General features: G+C 38.5%; 2 protein-coding genes across 3 annotated transcripts in view; both read left to right on the plus strand.

The window, feature by feature from the left end:
* The window catches only part of LOC127053138 (neural cell adhesion molecule L1-like protein), a 1,307,741-nt gene that overhangs the window by 711,346 nt on the left and 570,954 nt on the right, over positions 1–25,441 (plus strand). The gene's annotated exons all lie outside the window — the stretch shown is intronic.
* The window catches only part of CNTN6 (contactin 6), a 222,840-nt gene that overhangs the window by 90,249 nt on the left and 107,150 nt on the right, over positions 1–25,441 (plus strand). For both annotated transcript variants that reach the window (XM_050957317.1, XM_050957318.1), the window contains exon 4: positions 7,882–8,057. In XM_050957317.1, the coding sequence (XP_050813274.1) occupies positions 7,882–8,057 (176 nt within the window). The remainder of the gene's footprint in view (positions 1–7,881; positions 8,058–25,441) is intronic.

The following is a 25,441-nucleotide window of genomic DNA, read 5'->3' on the forward strand; positions in this document are numbered from 1 at the left end:
CAAATGGGAACTTGGCTTTCTCTGCATCTTAAATGCTAATGTATAGCGATTAAATCTTTTCAGAGTTTTATATATGAGGAAGTACATTTTCCTCCATTTTTTGGAACAGTAGCTGCTCACTATATATAGTATTGGAGGTAGCCATGTTAATCTGTAACCTCAAAAACTGCAAGGAATCCGGTGGCACCTCAAAGACTAACAGATTTATTTGGGCATAAGCTTCTGTGGGTAAAAAAGCCTCACTTCTTCAGATACACTATATATATGTCTTCCAGCCCTCATCCCATGAACTTCTGCTACCTACCAGCCTGGCCATCAGTTGCTTCAGGTTGCTGAGTTCCAAGCTCTCCAATACATCTACTCTCCCCACTTTCAGTGAACTAGGGAAGAGGGAGCTTCCTTGGTAACCCAGCAGTATATTCTCTCTCCTCCACACATATGCACAAATAGTCTCTGCAGCAGCAGGAGTAGCCTTCAGAACCTCAGAGTCACTGGGGCAGATCCTCCGCTTATGTGAGATGTCACAGATCCATTGTGCATCTTCCCCCTGATGTCCCTGTGGACACACATCCTTGGAATATGAACACTTCTCAGTCACACCCCATACTGTCCTACTTCCCCTTCTTCCTCCTCTCGATTATTCTGTTTCTCACTTTCTCCCTCTCCCACATTCCACGAACCTTATCACCTTTACTTCACATCCCGCCTATTTTCATTCCACCCCCAAAATACAATGGAATGAACAAGAGATGGGATGAATAATTTGGTGTTGTTTTCTCTCTCCTGCTCCCTTTTCACTTACTTTGGTGTAAATCGGGAGTAACTCAGTTATAGTGAATGGAGTTACAGTGACACACAACTAGTGTGATGTCAGAATCAGTTTCAACATTTTTAGCTTTCCATTATATAAAATATTTTGCAAAGCCCTAGTTACACTTATATGGTCAGATCCTCACCTGGAGCTTCATCCTCACCTGCACTGTTCAGGTCTTGCATTGACTTTACTGGGAGCAGGAATAAGACCTTGGTGTAAATCAGCTTAACTCCTTTGATTTCAAAGCAGCTAAATCAGTTATACCATCTGAGGATCCGGCCTATATATGTTAGGTTCCCATATATCTAGATAAATCAAGACCAGTATGAAATTGTAGTAATATGCTATGCTGAGTGTGGAGTTAAGGATTGCAAGGACTACTGCAATGTTTTTCTTTGATTCATAAACACAGAAGCACTACAATGGGAATAAAGTTATATATAATATAATTTGCCAGTTGATACTTTTCTATATAAAGAAATATGTGGATATAATAATAATAATAATAATAATAATAATAAATGTTTAGTTTTTCCTAAAGGTCTTTTTATAAGATTTTCTTTATAACTATTAAAAATATCCATTGACGATAGTCATAATTTTTTGCAACTTCTTTTCAAAAACCCAGAATACTTAGCAACCACACCAATATATATACATGGGGAGAGAAACCGCACTGAAATGGGCATAGGGAATAACAAAAAAACAAGACACTATATTCTACATTGTGCTAGAAATAGCAGAATGAAGACCAGATTACAATGAAAACAAAAGTAAAGATAGACATTTAACTTTAGATACTGAGTAAAACAACATAAATATCTAGTTATATTCCCTCCCAATCTAATACCCTACTATGCCTTTTAATGTTCAGCAAAGTTGGTTGTTTATAACAATATTTGGCCCAGTATTTCTATTGTACCTTATATAATATTGATGAAAGGAAAAAATATCATGTAGGCTTGCAAGATAATTTCTAATTCATTGCACTTGAGTATTTTCATTAGAGTGAAGTCAATAATTCACAATGAATGATTTTACCAATATACTTAGCATCTTTTTCTGATGGCAAAATATCTATGAACATATCTTGATTTTCTCTAATTTATTCATTATTCTGTTTTTCTTTTCATTTTTTAAAAAACTCCGAGGATTGTTCACAAATAGTCCTCTGTGATACTTATTCTTTTCTTGTTTGAACTGTGGGTGATGACTTATGATTGTTCAGGTACAACACATGGCATTTTTTCCCATCACTGACTGCAAGAGATGAGATGAGCTCTCTTGCATACTGAATATAAAATTTCATGTGAGTTTGAAATTCACATCCTTTGATTACACATTCCAGGAAAAGATAATTGTTTAAAATAAGTAAATAAATGCCACATTTTACATATATATATATATATATATATATATATATTGCACCATAACTTTTGAAATGTGTTTTTCAGGGACTAAAATAAGATAAAATGACACAAATGAAATCCAAATCCAGATAAAGGTAACAGAGAAGTAAAAGTGTTAGGAAAAGCAAAGGCAAGGAGTAAAACAGTTACAATCGATATAACCCATAAAAAGAATGGGAGTATTTGTGGCACCTTAGAGACTAACACATTTATTTAAGCATAAGCTTTTGTGGGCTACAGCCCACTTCTTCAGATGCATAGAATGGAACATATATTGAGGAGATATATATACACATTCAGAGAGCATGAAAAGTTGGGAGTTGTCTTACCAACTCTGAGAGGCCAATTAAGTAACAGAAAAAAATTTGAAGTGCTACTTAAGATAGCCCAGTACAGACGGTTTGATAAGAAGTGTGAGAATACTTACATGGGGAGATAGATTCAATGTTTGTAATGGCTCAGCCATTCCCAGTCTCTATTCAAGCCTAAGTTAATTGTATCTAGTTTGCATATCAATTTGAGTTCAGCAGTTTCTCGTTGGAGTCTGTTTTTGAAGCTTTCTTGTTGCAAAATTGCCACCCTCAGGTCTATTATTGAGTGACCAGACAGGTTAAAGTGTTCTCCTACTGGTTTTTGAATGTTATGATTACTGATGTCAGATTTGTGTCCATTTGTTCTTTTGCACAGAGACTGTTCGGTTTGGCCAATATACATGGCAGAGGGGCATTGCTGGCATATGATTGCATATATCACATTGGTAGATGTACAGGTGAATGAGCCCCTGATGGTGTGGCTGATGTGATTAGGTCCTATAATGGTGTCACTTGAATAGATATGTGGACAGAGTTGGCATTGGGCTTTGTTGCAAGGATAGGTTCCTGGGTTAGTGTTTTTATTCTGTAGTGCGATGTTTCTGGTAAGTATTTGCTTCAGGTTGAGGGGCTGTCTGTAAGCAAGGACAGGTCTGTCTCCCAACATCTGTAAGAGTGAGGTATCATCTTTCACGTTAGGTTGTGGATCTTTGATGATGCATTGGAGAGGTTTTAGTTGGGGGCTGAAGATGATAGCTAGTGGCGTTCTGTTATTTTCTTTGTTGGGCATGTCTTGTAGTAGGTGACTTCTGGGTACTCTTCTGGCTCTGTCAACCTGTTTTTTCACTTTAGCAGATGGGTACTGTAGTTTTAAGAATGTTTGATAGAGATCTTGTAGGTGTTTGTCTCTGTCTGAGGGATTGGAGCAAATACCCACATGGCCCCACAGTATGCCAATATTTTTATAGCTGACTTAGAACAACGCTTCCTTAGCTCTCATCCCCTAATGCCCCTATTCTACTTATGCTACATTGATGACATCTTCACCTTCTGGACCCATGGATAAGAAGCCCTTGAGGAATTCCATCATTATTTCAACAATTTCTATCCCACCATCAACCTCAGCCTAGACCAATCCACACAAGGGGTCCATTTCCTTGACACTACTGTGCTAATAAGCACCACTCATACTCAGGGCCGGCTCTAGCTGTTTCGCTGCCCCAAGCATAGCAGCACGCCGTGGGGGGCACTCCGCCACTCGCCAGTCTCGCGGCTCCGGTGGACCTCCCGCAGGCGTGCCTGCGGATGCTCCACCAGAGCCGAGGGGCCAGCAGACCCTCCGCAGGCACGCCTGCGGGAGGTCCACTGGAGCCGCCTGCCGCCCTTCCCGGCAACTGGCAGAGCGCCCCCCGCGGTGTGCAGCCCCAAGCACACTCTTGGTGCCCTGGGGCCTGGAACTGGCCCTGCTCATAGTGCTCATCATGCTGTATGGAGACAATTCTGACTTCCAGAAAATTTACTGTGCTCTCCCAGCCCTTTTCCTGATCAGTTTGGCTTTTGGTTGTAATGATCAGAATGGTGAGTGCCACTGAGCTGTACATAAATATTTTAACCACTTACAAGAGCATCAGTAAGGACCAATAAAAATAATTTGATTGACCTGAGTTGGCTCTAACTTGCCTCAGAGAATCCATTCTATCTCACTGAGATAAAGGGGAGATGTTGCTTCTATGCACATCTGATTTGAAAGTCCATGATTTCTTGGATCTATACATAGTGCTTGTTCAGGTGCAATGATGAAAGGGAGGTAATATGGCTACTCTAATTAATGCTTATAACAAAGACAAGTACATGAGGGTATGGGAAAGAACAGTAAAGATAGAAAATGCAGCTTCTGTCTCTGGTGTTTATTTTCACTTTGTACTCTCTCAGCTAATAAAATACAAGCACATCAGACCATCTTATTAGGCACTCTTAGACTTGGCAAACTTGTAGCAGCAGTGAGATTTTTAGGGCATTGCTTTTACAGGTTTGCAGCAGTATTGAAAAGTACACAGTTTTGGCTGGATAAGACTGACTCTTATTAAACAGAAGGCAAAAGGAGAGGGTTAGGAAAAACAAGAAATAAGGCAGGGAAAGGGGAAAAAACCTCTGAGGAGAGAGGGACACAAAGTCTCACATCTTAGGTAGTGTTTGGGATTCAGCTTGAACTAGAGGAGGTTAAAATATCTTATAGGTCCACCTCTCTGGCCCAATCTCATCAGGACAACTCTCAAGATTAGAGTGTTGAATCTCCAACGGTGTCACAGTGGATTTCAAGGTCCCAGGAGACAGTGGGAAGATGCTCACTCCTTCTTATTCTCCCATCTGTCAGTCAGCCAGCATCCATGATAACTAATTCCTTCACTCCAAAGTATCTTTCTGAGGATCCCAAAATGAGAGAGGCGGATGGAAACAGAGCTCAAGCCCTCATTATTTTGTCCACCAATTAGTTCTAGTTTCCAACACACCTGTTTTGGTCCATTGATTTTCACTTCTGTTGTTTACCAGGGCATGATCTTAACATAGTCCTTGAGTTATATCTGTAGGCCTTTTGTATTTGGCCTGATTGAGTCTATTCCCTTTTGTACCTTTTTCTGATAAATATTTATTGTTACAGATTATTGAGACCTTTAAAAAACTTTGATTCACTTTCTTACATTTAGGATCACAACTGGGGTAGCCCAGCTAGGCCCCAATTATTACTACAGGTCTTTCTAAAAGATGTGCTGTAGCTCAACCAGAAGTTATGGGCTTGATGGAGGATTTATGGCGGACAGTCTATGGCCTGTATTATGTAGGAGGACAGAATAGATGTTCATACAGTTCCCTTCTGGCCTTAAACTCTATGAATCTATGAAACAGGTGTAGTATTTACTTTACTGGAGGTCATGTTTTTGTCAGTCTAATTTGAGAACATTTCCTTTCTAAACAAATATTTAAACCAAGCTCAGTGACTTGCATATTTTTGGTTTTTATTCTGAAGATAAATTATTAGTCAGTGATGCACTTTCCATATGCAGGGGTAAAATATATATTTTTAAATGGTTGCATTCAAAAAGGTTCATAAAACTGTTAGATCAACTGGGCTTAATATAAAGATATTAAAAATGATTTGAAATAATCCTTCATGGATTAGTTAATATCAGATAAATACACTAGGGCACACATGCTATGATTAAACACTTGTCTGGCAATCTCATGAATTCGTTAATTCTGTTCCTTCATTGATTTAAACATATTAATTAGGAAAAAAGCCCACACCAGGAGCTGAACCTCTGATCTATATGCACAGTTTAATAATCATTGTACCATGGTGATTAGAATGATTATGGGGATATTGTGAAAAATTCATTTGCTGCAACTAAGCCAACAACTTTGCATTTGTGTTGAAAAACAATTATGGAGCTTAATTGGGAGCCATGTAATGATGACAGCGGTTATTTCAGTGATTGATTCCCAAATTAAAGAGAACTGGCAAACTAAATACCAGTATTTCCTATGCTAGAAAACTAAAAGGAGAACCAAGGTCCAGAGAACATGCACAGTACACAAATTATGAAATATGGTGAAATCCTGATTGTGATATACGGAACTGCTTCATATGAAAGGCTGATGGATGGCCATTACCTACAGCTCTGCTTGTCTTGATAACAATGTGAAAGATAAAATAGGACATAGGAATTCAAGGATCAAAATTAGCAGCAACTGGAGGCAAGCAAAATATTGATGTTCTGCAGTTGCCACTAGACTCCTTAATGTTAAGGCACTCATAAAACAGAAATCAGAGATATGGAGGATCCAGCTAAATTATTTAAAGCTACTAGAATTTGTTCACGAAATTCAATTGATTTGATATTTGATCAATCACTTCTCATCTTTAAAAGCATACATCCTCCTCCAAGGTCATGTTTCTTGTCTTTCTCTGTACATATTTGACAAGCTTTTCCATACAGTATGCAATGACAATTCACATGATTCTTTGAAGCATCTTCTCCTACTCGCAAATATTCCTTACAATCAAATTCTATGGAGAAAACCCTCTCAGTGATTGGTTCATATAAAGTATTTTGCAAAGCACAGTAGGGCCAGCTCCTCAGGTGATGTAAACAGATATAGCCCTATTGACCTTAATGAAGCTATGCCAGTTTATGACAGCTGAAGATCTAGCTTCCAGTGTTTACATTTGTGGGAAATGATTGTAAAATAAAAATGTTTGTTTCCAGTTTTTGACTGTAGAATCTAGTTCAGCTAAACTATTATCACTGTTAATAATCTTATTGCTGAATCTAATTAGTACCCTATATTTTGCTCTGTGATTGTATGGATAATTAACAAACAAAATTCCCCTGGGGCAGAAGGCTCACAGAAGGCATCTGTGCCACTTAAGCCATCTAGGAAGTGGCTACATCCTTTGCAGGCCACAGAGGGGTTTACCCCACTTTCACATGCTAATGCAGGGTGTGAACAGTGGGTAGAGTGGAGTGTGGGAACTGGATTAGGTGAAGACCTATGTGGAGCCAGTGGTGCTAAAACCATATGTATATGCAAGGACAAGGCTTCAGATGTTATTCAGGACCACACCTGGAGCGGGACCTATTGAGGGGCTTCAACCCATGTGAATGCTAGTTTTTTGGGCTTTAACTTGAGTTATGTTAATTTCATTCTAATGTGACTAATGGTAAAGCCCTGAGACATTTTCCTTTAAAAAATAAAGAATATTTATTTTCAGTGAAATCTAATGTTTATTTTGGCATTTGTAAGTAGCTGTGAAGTGTTGCAGACACAATCTTTCTACTTAACAGACTAACAAAGACAAATCATGTTTTAAAATAGCAGCATTCTCATTATTACATTATCAATCTCAGGCATGCTATATAAAACCTTCCCGCTTTCTTCTGCTCTTTGAAGTACAATGCTTTCTGATTTATATCTCTAAAACATTTCTATAACCAAATTTATGACATCACTTCCAAGGGCCATAAAACATGTTCAGGTACCATTTATATTATAAAAATAATGTATCTGCAGTCCAGGCGTATTCTGTACTCCCAATTGGATGGATAATTTAGTTTTTATGAATAAGTTATCTTACTTTTTGTAGATATTGGTTGAACTCTGGTGACTAACATAAAAGCAGCAAAGATTTTTAAACTGTAGAATTATTGATAATATTAAGACTGATATAAAAAGCATTCTGATATTTAACCATACTTTTATTGTTACAGGTATGCTACAGCATGCTAGTTGATAAATATGAATAGGCTCTGTAAATTATAAGCATAATTTGATTTTTTTCCCCTCAAAGGTGGAAGCAAAATGGCAGAGATATTGATCTTACCATGAGTTATCACTACAGGTTGGTTGGAGGCAGCTTGGCAATCAATAACCCACATACAAAACGGGATACTGGAACATACCAGTGTTTGGCTACAAATTCATTTGGAACAATTCTGAGCAGGAAGGCAAAGCTTCAATTTGCATGTAAGTTGCTAAGACTGTATTTCTTAAAGCATTTCTAAGTAATTCTGTATGTAAAATGTAATTTATTTGATAATTAATGTATCATGATGACCACAACGAAAGGGATGGATTTACCTCTGCAGTGCTTTTCTAGTTTAAATTTAAAAAAAAAACTATTTTCTCATAAAATATTAACAACAGAAACAGACTTCCAATTTCCTTACAGCACTCAGAGAACAATAATTACCACTGATGATTGAAAGGTCAAGAAAGATGAATGCAATTACTTTTGTTCAATAAAGCTGTTGTGTTTTTTTTTTCCAGAGGGCTTTTTTTTTCTTTTCTTTTTTTTGTCGGAGTGATATTCATTAGTTATCTAGTTCCACACCTAGCCACTTGCAAAAAAAAGTTGTAGGGAGACTAAGCTTTACGTTTGCTACAACATAATGATATCCAACAGAGTCACATAAATGTCACACCAGTAATTACTTCAGTGACATTTTGTTACATTAACAGACATACAGTAAGATTCCCTTCTTCCTTATACACTGTGCAAAAGGATATTGTTCTGCTGTGCTGAAATGTGTCATATTTCAGCCAGGTTGGGTACAGTTGCTAATGTCAATTTGAACAATTTGAGAATTATTAGGCTAACTCTTTTTTATTTCTTCTGCACATTTTTGAGTGATGACTGAATTCTGTTGGTACCCTCAAAGGAAACTTGAAGGAAGCCACATGTTTTACTTGCTTTTTTTTCAGTCTAAAGGTTTGCACTGTCTTTCATTGTGAGAAAGCAATTGTTTTCAAACCTCATTAATAAAACATACTTCTAAAGCCAACCCTATGTCGCTATTTCAGACATCAGTAAATGTATTAATTATTAATCTTGTTCCATTTCTCATAGCAAATTTCATGTCACAGAGGTTATACAAAGGAGATATCAGAGGTTGCGATGGTTCACAGACTTTTTTTTCATAAAGCTGATCATTTGGTTTATCACTTGTACTGTGTTTTATAATTTTCCCACTGACTTTCTTAAGCAAAGAGCTTTTGTCTCTGGAGCTGGACCAATGAAAACCAAATTTTAATTCATCATATTCTGACCGTTTTATATTTACTTTTCTCAAATATTTCTGCAAGTAACCTTTTGTTCATGAGAAATGAATTCCAAGCTCGAAGGTGAAATTTGCTTTGTGACAAAACAAAATCCCTGTCAGGCAGAAGTAGTGGAGCAGCCATCTTAGAATTTTGTTTGTGGAGACTGAGTGAAGAAGGAAGCAGGGTTGGCCACTGGGAGGAAACTGGGGAATGAATGGAGGAGGAGGAGATCAAGAGAGGAAAAGGAAGATGCCCAGCAGGGCCCACAAGGAGGAAGCTGAAGGCTGCATATATGTCACAGATATACTTGTAATCAAGGTGTCTATCAGAGTCCAGCTCCAAATCTGATGAGGAGACACTCCTCCTTTTCTTCACCACAGGCACATTGTCCTGCCAGGAGGAAGATACATCCACCTGAAAAGGGAGCCTGTAGAAAAAATAAAAGGCATCCGGGTCCTACCCACAGGATGTGCTGAACAATTCTGGGAATATTCTTCTCACAGCCAGGGTAGAGGAAAGAGGGAGCTACAAGATGAAAGGAGCATTGGAAGAGTAGAAAAGGAACCTGAATAAAGAGCGAGGGAGCTTTCAGGAAGGACTGGAAGGAGTTTCTGTCTCTTTTCACTTGGAAGAAGGAAGGGAAACCGTTCTCTGCCAGGCTGCTGTTCCATGTTACTTTTTCACAGTTCTTGGCATGAATCACATGACCAAGAGTGTTAACCAGGATGGCTGACAGAGACTCATTCCATACGTGAAGCTTGTGTTTGAAGTAACATCCATTGAAAGATCTCCCTGATCAGAGAGGAGAAAATGTTGCCAAATAATGGAATAGAAACACAAACCTCTGTTTGGCCAAAGAACTTGAAGGGGAGAATAAATCGGAGACAAACTGCAAAGAAACATATCTCCAAACTGAGTAGGAGTTAACTTTTGCATGGTGCTAAGCCAAAAGCAGGTCCACTCCTTTCTGAAGGATGATTTAGATCTCAGAATGCGGAGGAAATTGTCGTTGCCAGGCAAGTATTATTAGGATCTACAAACAAGAATACAATATGCAGCAGTGAAAAGCAAGGATACTACGTAGAAGACTATGAGAACTCTCTCACTCCTAGATGAGTGTACCAGCAACTGTTATCAGGGATGAAGTTAACCAAAACCTAAAGGAAAACGCAAATGACTTTTTCCAGGCAATTCTGCTAGCCAGAAAATCTGCATAAGGAGTACACAACTGGATGCAACTAAAGCAATTCAACAACTAGTAAGGACTGTGGCTACATGGATAGTGTTAAATGGCTATGTCTCATTAATACAGAGTTTTTGGAACTCTATATTGGTGAAACATTCTACCAGAAGAACTTAATTCATTGGGAGATAAGGTCCCTTACCACAAGCTCCAAAGATTAAAGGTCAAGTAGTTCACTTATTGATTAGATATTTGATATACCCAGAGATACACTTCCCACAGTTACTTTTGGGACCAACAGGAGTTCTGGCAGCCTTTTTGGTGCCCTAGGCAGCGGAAGGTCCTGCCCCCGAACTACCACCGACGACCGCGGCAGCCAAACATCCGGCCGCCGCTGTCACCGCCCCCCAAATGTTAGCGCCCTAGGCGACCGCCTAGGTCACCTAATGGGTTGCACTGGCCCTGGGGACCAATATGGAATACAAAATCCTAGTTCTCATTTGTGTGGACCAGATGAACCAGCAAGTTCCAGCCAACATTAGTAATAATATGCAGATGTATAAGAAAGAGGAATGTAAACAGATATGAGATCCTAATTTCGGGAAGAAGGCTTAATTATCAGAGGAGATGGCAGAAATGCAGCAAGAAACTGAAGTGAAAGCACCCAATAAAAAAGTCACTCTGAACATATGCTCATAACCTAGTTTACAAAGAGAAAAGACAGCAACACTGAGAAAGGCACAAAGGCACCTTGTTTGGGGGTCTAGTACAAAGTCCTTGACAGATAGGGGAAAAGATATGAAGACAGAAAGGGATTTTAATTCATTCAGTCTAGTCATTTTCATGAATGGTGCCTGCATGGCTCTTGGCCCCAACCTATTACAAAAGCTACATAGCTTTTAAGCGGTTTTCCACCTATGAGTCCAATCAAAAGAGAATTAAAATTGTGCTCACAAAACTTTTCTTATAAAAGGCCTTTGATAAATCAAGCACTGACTTTCCTTTGACCTCTCAAAACTGCAGTGTAATACTCAGCTGGTACATTGCCCACCCCAAGGCCACGTAAACATTAGTAGGAGTTCAGGATCAGGTCCCTAGTAGTGTATTACTCATCAAATTTAAGTGTGGCATAATCAGACTCTGCATAAATAAATAGCAATAGTGGAAGGAACTATAATTATGTAATAATGCTACTTATTATATATGAAACATGATTATTTCACTGTTACAGTCTCCCATTCCCTATCTTCGCACCTCCTTCCATTTGTTTCTTGTGTACACCTGTTGTCTCATATCTCATGCTAACCCCTTTGTGACTGGAGGTGTCTATTTTATTATACGTGTGTGCACTGTGCCTAGCACAGTGGGGCCCTGATCTCTGATTGGGGCCTCAAGATGCTATTACAATCCAGTCAAAATGATAATTCTAGTAATAAATTTGAGAGGGGGAATTTTAAGTATATTTGTTTCCTTATTACAAGGAAAATAACCATACATTATAATGTAAATTATTGTTACTCAAAGTAACTTTGTGTCTTCCTCCCTCTTCTCAAACTTGTTGGCCACATATTCATTGGACACCTCAACAAGATTTGTGAAAATTACGAGCTTTTTCTACATTGAGTAACAAAACAATTGCTCCATGAGATTACAAATAGGTGTTCAGATTCAGCTGGAGTTTCCTTCCTTGAAACAGAGTTGTCAAATCAAAGCCTGCAGGAGGAATATTGTGTGGGCGGAAACGACATAGATTATTAAAATAAAAGACAGTATCATTGAGACAGAGGACAGTGCAAACACATAGATGCTGTAGCAGGACAAGTGGCATGGGTATGCCTAGGTTATTAATACTTCTTGGTGAAAGTTTGTGTCATCCTAAATAGAAAGGAAACTGTACATATTCCCCATAAAGTATACACTTTTAAATTAGAAACTGCAATTCAGCTTTAATTATTCACTGCCCAATATGCTCTTCAACAGTTAATGTTATCTAGATAAAAGCTAGAACTGCATTATTCAAATCGAAATCCAGATCTGGATTTCCAACCCCTTCAAATGATCAGATCCTGGATCTTCCTTTTGCAACCAGTCACCAAAAAAATGGGTCCAGAACTAGATTTAGATTCTGAATCACCCCCACCACTCCCAAAGTCAGGAGTCAGCAGCCATCTTTTTTATCACCTACAGGCATGGTGCAGAGGCCTAGCATGAGGCTCTGTGCCATGGTTAACCCTTGAGTGGGGGGAGCCTTCAAGAGAGCTGCCATGCAGAGATGCCTCTATATTTCCTTTGGGCAGTGCAGAGCAAGTAGCCTTAAATAGGAGAGTGGTGCTGGGGGAGGACTAGGGGCAGGTCAGTGCTGGAGCCATGGAATCTGAGTTTATGTGCATCCAGTGATCCCAAAAAACTACACAAGTGGTGCAAAGGGACTTCAGCTCTATTCAAACTTGTATGCTGGAGTAGCAGTCAAGGAGTCCCTTGCCCATCCTCACCACCCTTCACTCAGTCTGAAAAATCAATCAGATTAGTAATTATACAATACTTTGAGTGATGATGTGCAAATATTGAATGACCATTAACTAACTACTGGTTCTGCATTCAGCACAGTATTTTCTAAAACAAAAATGTTATATTTAGTCTGGGTGCAGGCTTCCCTGACTTGAGAGTTTTAGTTTGCTTTTCCCCTTCATGAACATAGCATTAAAAATGTTCACTGCCAGCATCCTCCTAGATACCCAGAGTTCAATGACAGGATCCTTGGTGATAATGCCACTAGAAAATGGCATTTCTATAAATTGTCACAGAGCCAATCAAAGCAGCTATTTGGGGTGTAATTTCATTGCCAGAAATAGCAAGGGTGGAAGCGCAGGAACATCAGAAAATCCACAAGATGAAAAAGCATCACAATTCATGGAAGAGTTTTGACCAGTGAGTGTTTCTCTTCTACTTTAGCATTGAGAGGCATTTTCTTCTGCATATTAAGGAGTTGTTTTTCATAAAGTCTGTCTATTTTTGTGAATGAGGATTATATAACTCACATTTAATTCCTTAAAAAAACAAAACAATAAAACCCAAGTCATGAAGAACTGTCAGAGTGCTGCTTCAGCTGGGATTTTATCCCTCAAGCACTGGGATTTGCTTTAATTATTTCATCAGTTTGAAGTAAAATAAGTATATGCAACTAATTGGGCTGGGGGAAAATACCCATAACCAGCTGCAGTAAAGCAGTCCATCCTTGCCCACTATTGTTTCTTTTAGTTCCAAGTAATGATCCAAACGTACACAGGCACACTCCAGAAATGAAAAGTCAAATAACATACTGAGGGAAAAAAGACTATGTTGTGGATCAAATTATGTGACAAATTATGTGAGTCAATCATGACTATTCATGGAGAGTGAAAACAGCAGACCAAATATTTAAGACAGGGATCCGAAATGAGATTCTTTCTAATACATTAAAATTATTTTGTCATATATTTCATCACTAATCAGAAGACGTGATGATGATTTCTATTTAACACAGGTCTATTCCTTTCCCATGTAAAAGTCAAGTGACAGTCAGAAATCCTTATTTTTTACTTGTGAACTCCAATAAACATTTACAAGGTACAAGATTCAGGGTTTCAGATACAGGTAGAAGATTAATGGGTTTCAAAAGAAAGCAATACTCTTGGATCAGGCAGCACAGACATATCTGTCCACATTTTTAAAAGCTTTCCCCTTTATTTTAAACAGAGCTCTAGTTATATTTTGCTTGGTGTTTTATGGCCACATTTAGATACCCATTGATTTCAATGGGATTACTCAGAAAGCAAGATGGTACTTTGTGCAAAGGTATCAGAACCTGGACCTTATTATCAGTGTTAGAAAGAACATCTCATGTTCCATTTCAATCCTCCCTGCCCTTGGCTGGAGATAAGGTTCAGTGCTGGCACACATGCTCCAAGAATTTTGGATTGGAATAGATGGAAGAAATCTGGATTTCCTAAATGCTCTAACATGATGTGTGCCTGACGTATGTGTAGAACACACAAAATATTATCTTTGTTAAAGTGACAAATGGAAGAGGAAATAACCCCTCTAGCACAATCTTCTGTTTTGTAACTGGGAGGGGGGATGGGAAACAACCCCAAACCCCAAATCTTTATTCGTATCTAACCATTTTAGGATATGATATTTAAAAACATTCAGATCCATTTAATCTTAGCTAGATCATGACAGTATCGGGTACATGCAGAGCCCTTTTAGACATTTTTTGTATGAGATGCTCAGAAAGCATAAAATCCCGCTTTTCATCTGATTACTTCATCATGTTGTTTACCTTTGACTGCACACAAATTACATGAACATCACAAAGCAATACAGCATGCCTCAAAATGTCATAACCCTTTTTACTTGAACCGTATGTTTTGAAACAGAAAATGTAAAAATCAATTCAGTTAAATCAGATCAGATATTCTGAACTTATGAAGTCTCGACATGCATGAATTTCCCTCTAAATAGCTCATACACTACTAGCTAGGCTGATAGTGTGCCACTGTACATGTGTTGAGATGCCCATTGTAATTATTATATCATGATTAAAGATGTAGTGGGTGTAGTAGCTACTGCCCAGGAGTAAAAGCTTTCTCAGGTAATTTGAACCACTGATTACCAATTAATTATCTACAAATGCTTGCATACTGATCAGCCTGACTTTATCTTCTTGTACTGTATGACACAAAAATCAATGCAATATTTTTCTCCTTAACGAATAATTGTATGAATTCCGTAGTATTGTTTACATTTTATTCATCTTTCCAAGGTTGAGAATTATGGATCTGATTTTCAAAAGCTCCTAAGTAAACTAGGAGTATAAGACATATCTTCAAAGGAGACTTAGACCCAAATCCTAAAAGATGTTAGGGAATTAGGAATTAGACACCTAAATACCTTTGAGAATCTGGCCTTAGACCTTTAAAAGCCTAAGCCCCATTAACTTAAGTCATTTTGAAAATGAGCCTTTGGCTCCTAACTCACTTAGGCACTTTTGAAAAACGTACCCTGTGTCTCATCTTGGGTAAGGAGCAGTCCATTATGGCATCGCCCTCAGAGCAGCCCAGGGAAGGAGCTGTGACTTCCAGAGATGGAAGCAAACTCAATTGACCATACTGGCAACAAATTACTTTCCCAGGAGCACTGACTCTCTATCACTGGCCAATGAACACTGGCCAATGATTGAGGTAGGTGGGACAGAGACAAGTATCCATTTATTCCCCACCCTTCTCTGGCCATTCCTTATCTTCCTATGGGGTGAAAGGAAGTAATACTGCCAAATTCAGACCAGGAACACCACAGAGAGGAGTAAAAAGGGGCACTCGAAGCCCACTTACTTCCCTCTAGTGACACATAGGGCAAGTCACAGTTTTGCCATTTGTTTTACATTGCATGATCATGACACCTAAATGGAATAACACCTAAAACACACAATCATTGCTTACAGTTGTTCCCATATTATTGGTGGAGAAGCTTGTCTCAGCTTGTATGCACATATAGGACCAGACAGAGTACAGAGGAACATAAGACCAGAAGGAATTTCCTGGGTCATCCAGTTCAGTCCCCTGCTATCACAGGCAAATCCTTCATCTAATTCCATTCATACATGTATCAAGCTCCATCTTAAAACTCCTCACTACTCCTTTTGGAAGTTGGAAGATGATTTCCAGCCCAATACATTGCACCTCACTCTGTCACCAAGGCAAGATATGCCCCATTGCGGATTCAGCCTCAAAGAGGTCATGCAATGGCAATGAAATACTGCCTGCCCTCCCTCAGCATTTCTCCCAAGTGAGGAAAGAGCAACCGACTATACCAAACTCAAGCATGACTAAAGTGATGTTGGTAGTAAGAGGAGGCAATACTTTGATGATAACCTACTGCTGACTGACATGTGCCTTCAGGTTGTTAAATAGGTCCACAACCTGAGTTCCTTGTTGGAATCTTCATTATGAGTGGGTACTCAAATAGCTAGCAGCAATAAATGCCTAATCCCACCTGTGACTGGCTAGAATGTGTCCAATCTGCTGCATATAGAGTTGTAATAGGTAAGCCTGGGGTTCACAAATGCAACTCCTTATTACATAGAAACAATTGGCTGGAAAAGCTCTGCCTTGTACAAAATTGAATCTATTCATCTGTTTATGAGCACAAATCATCAAAGAACCCTCCAGTCTGAAGCTCATCCCCTCCCTAGGCTTCAGAGCCCAAGTAGCCACTACAAAGCACTGTCTACACAGCTCTTTTTAGACAGCTAGTTCAAACCCTGCTAGCCTGAATCTTTCAACCCAACATTGTGTAGGCATACCCTGGGAGACCTGCGTTCAGTTTCTGTTTCCTCCATAGACTTTCTGTGTCACCTTGAGTGTGTCACTTGTGCTCCTTGTGCCAAAGTTCCCTGTCTATAAAATGGGGGCAATAGCAATTCCATACATCAGAGAGTTGTTGTGAGGAGCATTGAAGATTATGAATTGCTCAGGTAATAGGGACTATATAAGTATTTGTAGGTTATTTTTAGTTAGGTATTATTTACTCTTCTGTTAGTCCTATAGAAAGGTTTATCCTAAATCAGCCTGTTGTAAGTTGTCCTGGAAAAAGCAATACATGTGATTGAGATATTGTTGGTAACAAAGTATCTATAGGTCCCAGAGCTGTTGGATTCTGATTGTTAAAATTTAATAATTTTTGAAGAGTAAAACCAAGTCTCTTTATTTGCGGTGTGGGTGAAGTTCCTTTTTATCTATCCAAGTTTCACTGAACACAATATGACTTAGCTTCCTATAAATTATGGAATGCAATATCTGCAATGTCCACATGAGCTGTTTTATTTTTGGTTTGGCATAAAAACTAAAAAGATAGATGGAGATTTGGAAAAAATAAGAAACCCACATAAAATTCTCAGTAATAAATGACTGTTTTCTTTAAACAAAAAGTAATTAAATCAGTTTTTATTACTTATTTATTCTTGTAGCACAGGTAAATCTTGCTTAATATCAGTTTCAAAGACATAAGATAAAGCTCATGTATTTAGTCTTTATATTGTACAATTTATGTTCAAGGAACAGAAAGAATCCTCATCATAAATACTTTTAATAATAAAAGTGAAAAAGGCCCCAAACTTAGCTATTCGAGATAAAAAGGATAAATTCTGATCTGAAGAATCACATTGTTTTTACGTCTCAGAGCTATAAATAATCACATCTTAGATGTTAGCATCTTGAGTTGAAGTTGAAAACCATAGACCTGGGGTTACATTCACAAGCAGGGTTATGGCCCCTTTGCATTACTCAGGTGAATTCCACACAATTCAGAGGGATGTCCCTGCTAGTGTTTTGTTCAATAACTGGACCCTACAATTCTCCTCACTCCTTCTGGGGTACTTGGTTGTATGTGGGAGAGAGAAGGTGGGGGCATGTCAAGGATCCCCGGGCTCAAGAGCCGTTAAGGACCTACCACAAAGTTCATCTTTCTAGACAAGTATTTGGATAGGGCAACAATTGGTGGGATGGAGATCTTTGTTATGTTCTGAAGGCCCAAGTGTTGTGAGATCTTCTGCTTTTTCTATTGCTTATATTTTATTGGCATGGTTTAGCATTTATAATATTGTGTGAGGGCCAATCAGAATAAATAACTAGAAATGAGGGCACTCAGTATTTCACAGCAACTTGCAACATAGATCTGGCTTATGGTGAACAAAGTCATAAAACTGGTTTTGTGCAGGTTCAGGACTACACATGTTCAGAGCCAATTGTATGATCAGAGTCTGAGTGAACAAATGACTTAGTCATACATAAACACCTACATGCATACTGAAAAATCAGATCCAAATAGGATACTGGGTAAATAGAAATAGAAGAGACGTGTTCAAGGTGAGAATGAATGCCTCTGCCATGAGATAAAGTTTGCCACAAGAGCCGACTCCATCTCTAGTGTAGCTGCATTGAAGTCAACAGAGTTACATTAAGGATTAATTTGGCCCATTTGATTTAGACTGTGGAGAAAGAACTCTCCAACCTGGGGAAAACTCATGCAGATAGTAAAGTGATGCTGTGATGACCAGTGACAAAGGGACTCTATGATGACAAGCGAGAACACATAAAGAATATAAATATTAAAAATATATGTTTTTTTTCCTTTTGTGAGGGTCAGTTCCTTGACTGTGCCTCTGGCCTCCAGATGGAGTTTAGAGTGAAAGCCTCCATCAATACTCACTGCTCAGTACAGTTCACCCTAGTTCAATTCAGAAATGAGTTTTAATATTTTATGCTGTTAACACTATAGATGAAAAAAAAGTCAGATGTGGTCCAGCTGAAGGACATCACAGGATACACTTTGCAGTGAGTTTCTTTGTGCACACAGCAAATATAAATTCAGTCAAGGATTTTTCTCCACTTCAATGTTTAATTTAATAATGGTCTTTTGCTGTTCCTCCATTGTGGTGCTTGATATTATCTTGCAGAGGGAGCTTACTTTCTTAATTTATAAGACAGACAAAGTGTTGCTGTCCACGTTTCATAACAGGGGAACTAGAGCAGAGAGAGATTGAGGGCCAGATTTTTAAGGTATTTATGCACCTAAAGACTTAGATAGGCACCTATATAGTAAATACCTTAAAATATATTGTCCTAAGTGACTTATTCAAAGTCACTCAGAAAGACTGGGATTGAGTCAGGAATTTAACCCAAATCTTCAGTCCCAGTCCAGTCCCTTAACTGCAAGGCCAACCTTCCACCAACCATTACTCTGCTTCTGCTGCAATTTTTAATAAACTGATGGTTTCTGGCTGATTATAGATTATTAAAAATATGTGTATGTCCCTTAGCCAGCCAGAGCAACTTACTCTAAATGAGGTAGGCAACATACCTGAAAAAATCAGAGCTTTAAACAGCATCCTAAACCATCTCAGAAATTACTGAATGCATATTTGCACTCTGCTGCTAATTGTTAAATGGGACAGGCTGTTTCAGCCAAATACTCCTGAATGATGGTTGTCTAATATTCACCACAGGCTGCCTCTCATTGCAATTTAACTCTCCATCAGAATCTCCAGAGCCAATTTATGCCAAGCAGAGGCCTCCTGTGAAGTTATTCAATTGGATAGATCTCTAAAAAGATGAATTTTGGTGACTGACTTTCTTCCCCGATCTGTTCCAAACAGCTCTGCCATGACAACTGGGGATAGAGGAGAAGGTATTCAGTCTCAAAGTGAAGGAGAAATAATGTACTATGCCCAGAACTATTGTGCCTTTGTGAAGGGAGATAGGAGGAAAAAAGGATGAAGGTTTTCTGTTAAACAGAAGGTAGGATAGGCCTGTGGAATATCCCAGTGGGACAATGGAACATGAGCAGTAAATATTACACCAGTATTTCAACCTATGCCTAGTGAAATGGGACACTCAGCATTCTTTGCGGCTGTTAGTTCAACTATGATCATTGTGTCTCTATAGTGTGCTATGGGCTATTGTTGCAATACAAGGTTATATTAATGACAATTTGGAGGCTTACCCAACATATATTTTCAAATGAACAGAAGAGATATATTATAGTAAAGAGCAACAAAAAGTCCTGTGGCACCTTATAGATTAACGGATGTGCTGGAGCATAAACTTTCGTGGGTGAATACCCGCTTCATCAGACACACAAAAGCTTATGCTCCAATACATCTGCTAGTCTATAAGGTGCCACAGGACTCTTTGCTGATTTTTACAGATCCAGACTAACACGGCTACCCCTCTGATTATGGTAAAGAGAGGCGCTTTAAATGTTTAGTGGAAAATATAAGGATTTAAATCAGGAAGTGAATAAAGCTAAGCAGCTTTCAGCTGCCTTAATTAGAGATAGTATTGCTCTTAATCTTAAGAATGAATTTATGGAAAATCAATTAGAAAGTAAAAATTGAAGATTAGATAGTGTTAAAAGAAGAAAGAGATCAATAGCATCAAAACCATTATCAGGATCTAGGAAGCATTAGAGAAGTTACTCGATAAGTTCACTTTTGTCAGTTAAAAAAGTATTTTGCGACTCTATGAGATTTCTGAGCAACATGTGATTACTATGCACCACCATCGTGATATTTGTAGAAAATGAGGGTGCTTACCAAAGTAACTACTTTTATGAATACATGGCCCTTACAGATCCACATTAAAGGCTCAAATGCCCTGCAATGTGAAGGTGGAACATACTCCTCTCCTCCTCAAAGTTTTTCTAACAGGTTCCACTGCTTGGTGGCAGGGAATCTGATTTCACAGTGGGAGCCTATGGTGGCAATGCCATGAGGGAAATCATTTATCATATCATCTGTTTGTGACTAGGTCATGTCACAAGGATTAAAAAAGCTATATATATTTATAATATGGGTTGTCAACCTTTTAATTGCAATGCACTGCCCTCTCATTTGAGGGGTCATGAACAGGTCTGCAGTCACTTGTGACCTTCCCTCTCTTTATATCTAGATGGAAAGTGGACCCTTTTGTAAAATGCGCTTGCAGTATGAAAAACGTCAAAACCCACTGATTTAGATCACTGAGCATAACAACTCCTGAAACCAACAAATCAAACCAACATTCAAAGATAACATTAATATGCCTACAATGGAGGTTTCTAAAATAAGTGTTCAAGCATAATTGTTTTTACATGCTAAACTGTGGGTTACCATTGATAAAACTGACTTTTTTCCCTCCCACCCTGAGTATTAACATAATCTGAAGTTACCTGATCTTCTGTTGTTGTTTTGGTTTGGTTTTTTTTTCTCATACTATCTGTTTTCCATGATGTTGAAAAAGAGTTGTTTTCTGTAGAGGAAATTTTAAGGATTCTGATCTTCAAGATTTTTTTTTAAGGTATCTTCAAGATTTTAAATAATTGATCTTGATTTAATTAACTCATTTTCTGATATTCAAATTCAGTTGATATAGATTTATAGATAAATTATATCAAGGCTTTTATTTCCCTTGTGCTGAATTTTTTTTTCCATGAAGACCATTGGACCAGACATACATTACTAGTAATGGTACCTATAATACAGTATTGTATACATTGCTGTATTACTTACTAGTTTCTGTTTAAACAAATCAGCCATATGATGCAGTTAATAATGAACACTTACATTGACAATTATCCCATCTCTTCTATTACTAGTTAATTGAGACAAAGAGAGAATATCTTTTTTATTGGATCACCTTTATTGGTCTTCCATTTCTCTCATATCTTGACACCAAAATGGCTATAATAACACTGCAGACAGCAATAATTAATTGAGAACTTTTGTTGCAGTCTCACTCTACTGTCTTTATTAGATGAGTTTTCCACATGCTATTTAAAGTGAGAATACTAGATTTCAGTGTGAGCCACATCCTGCTTGCTTTACTCAGGCTAGTAGACCTATTGGCGTCAGTGAAATTTCCCACATGCTCAAAGTAAGATGGCTCAGGTGCAACGTTTAACTCTCTATTTTAGGTATTCTTTAAAATAGTTATACATACAATTTTTCAGATGTACAGCAATGATGACAAGAAACACATTGATGATATACAGTTGTGGCATTTAGAACCAATCTGCCTGAGGTATTGCTCAAAGCTACAGTGCCCACATGGGAATACTGGGATGCACTGTACCTCTAGGTGGCAAAATGCCTTCTGGCACACTCTGGGAAAGCATCCTGGTGCCCTGCGCTCTTGTGGATGCGTATCAGGGCCAATCACAATCTGACCCTAACTATTTTTGTAGCCATGTTGAAGTCAATGAACCTTTTTACATGAGGAAAGATGATGACTAAGAAATAGCAACAAAGGTAGGCATGAGTCTAAGGTCCCAGTCCTGCAAAGCTTTGATCATGTGAGTAGCCTCATTGTTTGCACTGGGGCTAACTCATGTGAATAAAAACCATTGAAGTGTGAAGGATGGTTCCCATCTTCTTCAATATACCACGGAACTCCAAAACTAAAAGCATGAACTGCTACAGCTTAAGCTAAAGATCCAGCTTCTTTAGATGGGTGCAGTAATAGAGACTCATATCCTCTGTGAATCAGGCACAAAGGGAGACCTGTAACATATATTATAACAGCAATGAGTTATATGAGTAATTTGCACTACAGAAAAAAATAGATAACAAATAACCAGTCTCTAATCACAGATGGTAGAATTTCTTATTGCAAATGTTAACAGTGAGCTTTTTCTGAAAACTGCTGAGTTCACAATTTTGGTCACCCATGAAAGCTCATGCTCCAAAACGTCTGTTAGTTTATAAGGTGCCACAGGATTCTTTGCTGCTTTTACAGATCCAGACTAACACGGCTACCCCTCTGATACTTGAATTTTGGTCACATTTCCCTGTGAGGAAAATTGCATTGTGATACATCATGTCATGATCTATCACACACTCTAAAGCAAAGAAGAAACTGGAACCCAACAGTGGTGTATCACAAATCAGGATATCTCCACAGAAATGTGAGAAAGCCTATTGATTTTTCCTCAGCAGGATTTCTAACTTGTAAAGTGCTCTTACTTCTAATGACTTAGCATTCATTGTATTATTCAATAATGGCCTATAATTATATTTGTAATATTTGGGATTATAATATGACAAAACATTTATGGAAAAAAATCAAAAGTTCAAGAAAGCACGAAATTGCATGGGTTCAGATGAACTGTTAGTAAATATGAAAGGTGATAAATTTGACTTGCTTTAATTGTCTGTACCAATCTCATATATTAAAATGTTCTTATTTCCTTGTTTGATCATTAGTAGTACAGGGCTGTTCAATATTCATTCCTAACGTAGGTTAATAGAGTTTTATTTTCTCTAATTATAAAAAAACAAGATTTGTTTTCTTCTACTAAGCTATTGGCAATAAAACGCCATCATTTAACACTAGATCACCAAATCTCATGCACCAAATCAGTGTTGTTTTATCATCTTCATATAAATACACCATGAGTATCCCTTGCATGGAATCCTTAACATACTGTTGCATCAGACCAACTTTGTTGCATGACCTGAGTCAATTGCCCAAACAGTGGTGCAAGTGACAATGACTCTATCTAACAGAGACCCAAAAAGAACATGGTGTCCTGGCTAGTGTCATGGAAAGTTCAGTGGATACTGCTCCTATTGTGCAGTCTGAAAGTCTGGAAACATGCATAAGGTGGAAATACATGATGTGGGTCCTTTCTGGTGCAGTGGTAAGATTGGTTTCTGAACACTGCCTTTCTGAAACAGTGTCCTGTACTAGCAAGTTGGTTCAAGGATCCACAAAAAGGCCAGATCTACATTCTTCTCTCAATGCCAAATCCATTGTTTCTCCAGTATGCAAGAGATATAGTTTTCTTAGTGAAAGAAATAATTGCAAAAGTCCTGTCCTCTATTGCTAGGCTTAAATGTAGGGTCAACAGTGCTGGCTAAAATAAAACACTTTCTGAACCCTGGCCCATTTTTAGAATTCATAACTAAATCATTTTTGGAACTTGTGAAATATTTGGATCAATGTTTTCTTTATGAGTTGGTCCTCTTATCATGAAAAAAAGAATATGATGATTCCCTCCCCCCACACCCCTTGTAGTTCTACTTTCTTACTTCCTGTTTCTGGCCAGGATTGCAACAAGAAATCCTGGAATGCCATGATAAAGGCTATCCTCATAATGTTCCCAGCTATAACCTGGAGCAGAAGTGATGTAAATGTCAAAAAACATTGTGAAACAACCACTTCCTGTGACATTTTTAACCCAAATTTACCAATTCAGGAGGCCTAGATATTTCTGATACTTTTTTTTCTTTTTTAATAAGCATCCCAACTGAATCCAAACTATGAACATTATGAAGCTCAGCTGTGTCAACTTAAATCATTCAATTCCTATTGATAGTATAACGTCCACAGACCCTAGTTGTTGTCAGGCAGGATCAAACCTGGACTCTCTGAAGCTTACCTCTATTACATGAGCTACAAGCCACGAGTTGAGGTGAGGGTTGTAGCAGACTCTAGATCAGTGGTTCTCAACCTGCGGCCTGGGGCCACTTGGGGCCAAATCAGCACAGAACTGAGCCCCATGTGACGTCCTTGAGCCATATACGTTTTATTGGATGGTGTCCCACATAACACATTGCAGGCTGCATATGCGTCCTACAGTGGTAAATAGGATGAGAACCACTGCTCTAGGTGGTCTATGTGCCACTAGAGGGGGCCAGAGTCCCACACCAACCAGGCATGGGTTACAATAGCACTATTTATCACTCACTTGGCCTGAGCATCATACACTGGTTTTAACGTATTGCAAAGTGTGTGTCCGTACTTCATGGCCTTGATGCCTTTTCTGCTCCTACTTCACAGAATAATACACAGTTTTATTATTTTCTGCACATTGCCCTCACAATGGCATCAGAACACCCCATATTTGTAAGCAAGCATGGCAGATTCTGGTATATTTATCTCTATTTAAGGCACCTTAGAGCACTTTAAGGGCAGGGAATTAATTATTAATAGTGTATTGGCCATATAGGTATCAGTTGCAAAGGCCCACTAGGGAACATGCTCTGCCGCATATTTAAAAAAAAAAAGAGAAATCAGCTGTATGATGTGGGCTAAACATGGAAGTGGGAAGTAGGGGTGTTTGTGGGATTCAGAGTAGGACTAGATGGAGGGGATTTTATCTAGAACAAACATTTGGATTCAGATCAGAGGATGGACAATCAGCTAAGAGCCAGACCAGTTTATGTTTTACTTGAACTGGTTCACCCGTCCCTACCTACCAGCTTCTGTCTGAAAGGTGAGGATTCTGCCACCTCTGTCTCTGGCATTTTAAAATGCATGTAAAAGAATGGAATAACACTCCACCACTCTGAAGAATGATGTCTGATTAAGCTGCAGATTGGGAAGTGTCCCAACTACCCTTATGTAATTTGCGTAGCTTTGACCTTACCATACATAGATAATATTAAATTAGTTTCTACTCCTGATGGGATTTTGATACCCACTGTACAAAAATGCATCATCCCCCCACATCCAGTCTCACCTACTGCATAGTGACATGTTAGGATGCACTGCTGTGTGACTTAAAAGAACTAATCCATCACTTTATTTTAAAAGAAGTTTACATT

Source organism: Gopherus flavomarginatus, chromosome 6 (assembly GCF_025201925.1).
Source record: "Gopherus flavomarginatus isolate rGopFla2 chromosome 6, rGopFla2.mat.asm, whole genome shotgun sequence".
Taxonomy (NCBI): Eukaryota; Metazoa; Chordata; order Testudines; family Testudinidae; genus Gopherus; species Gopherus flavomarginatus.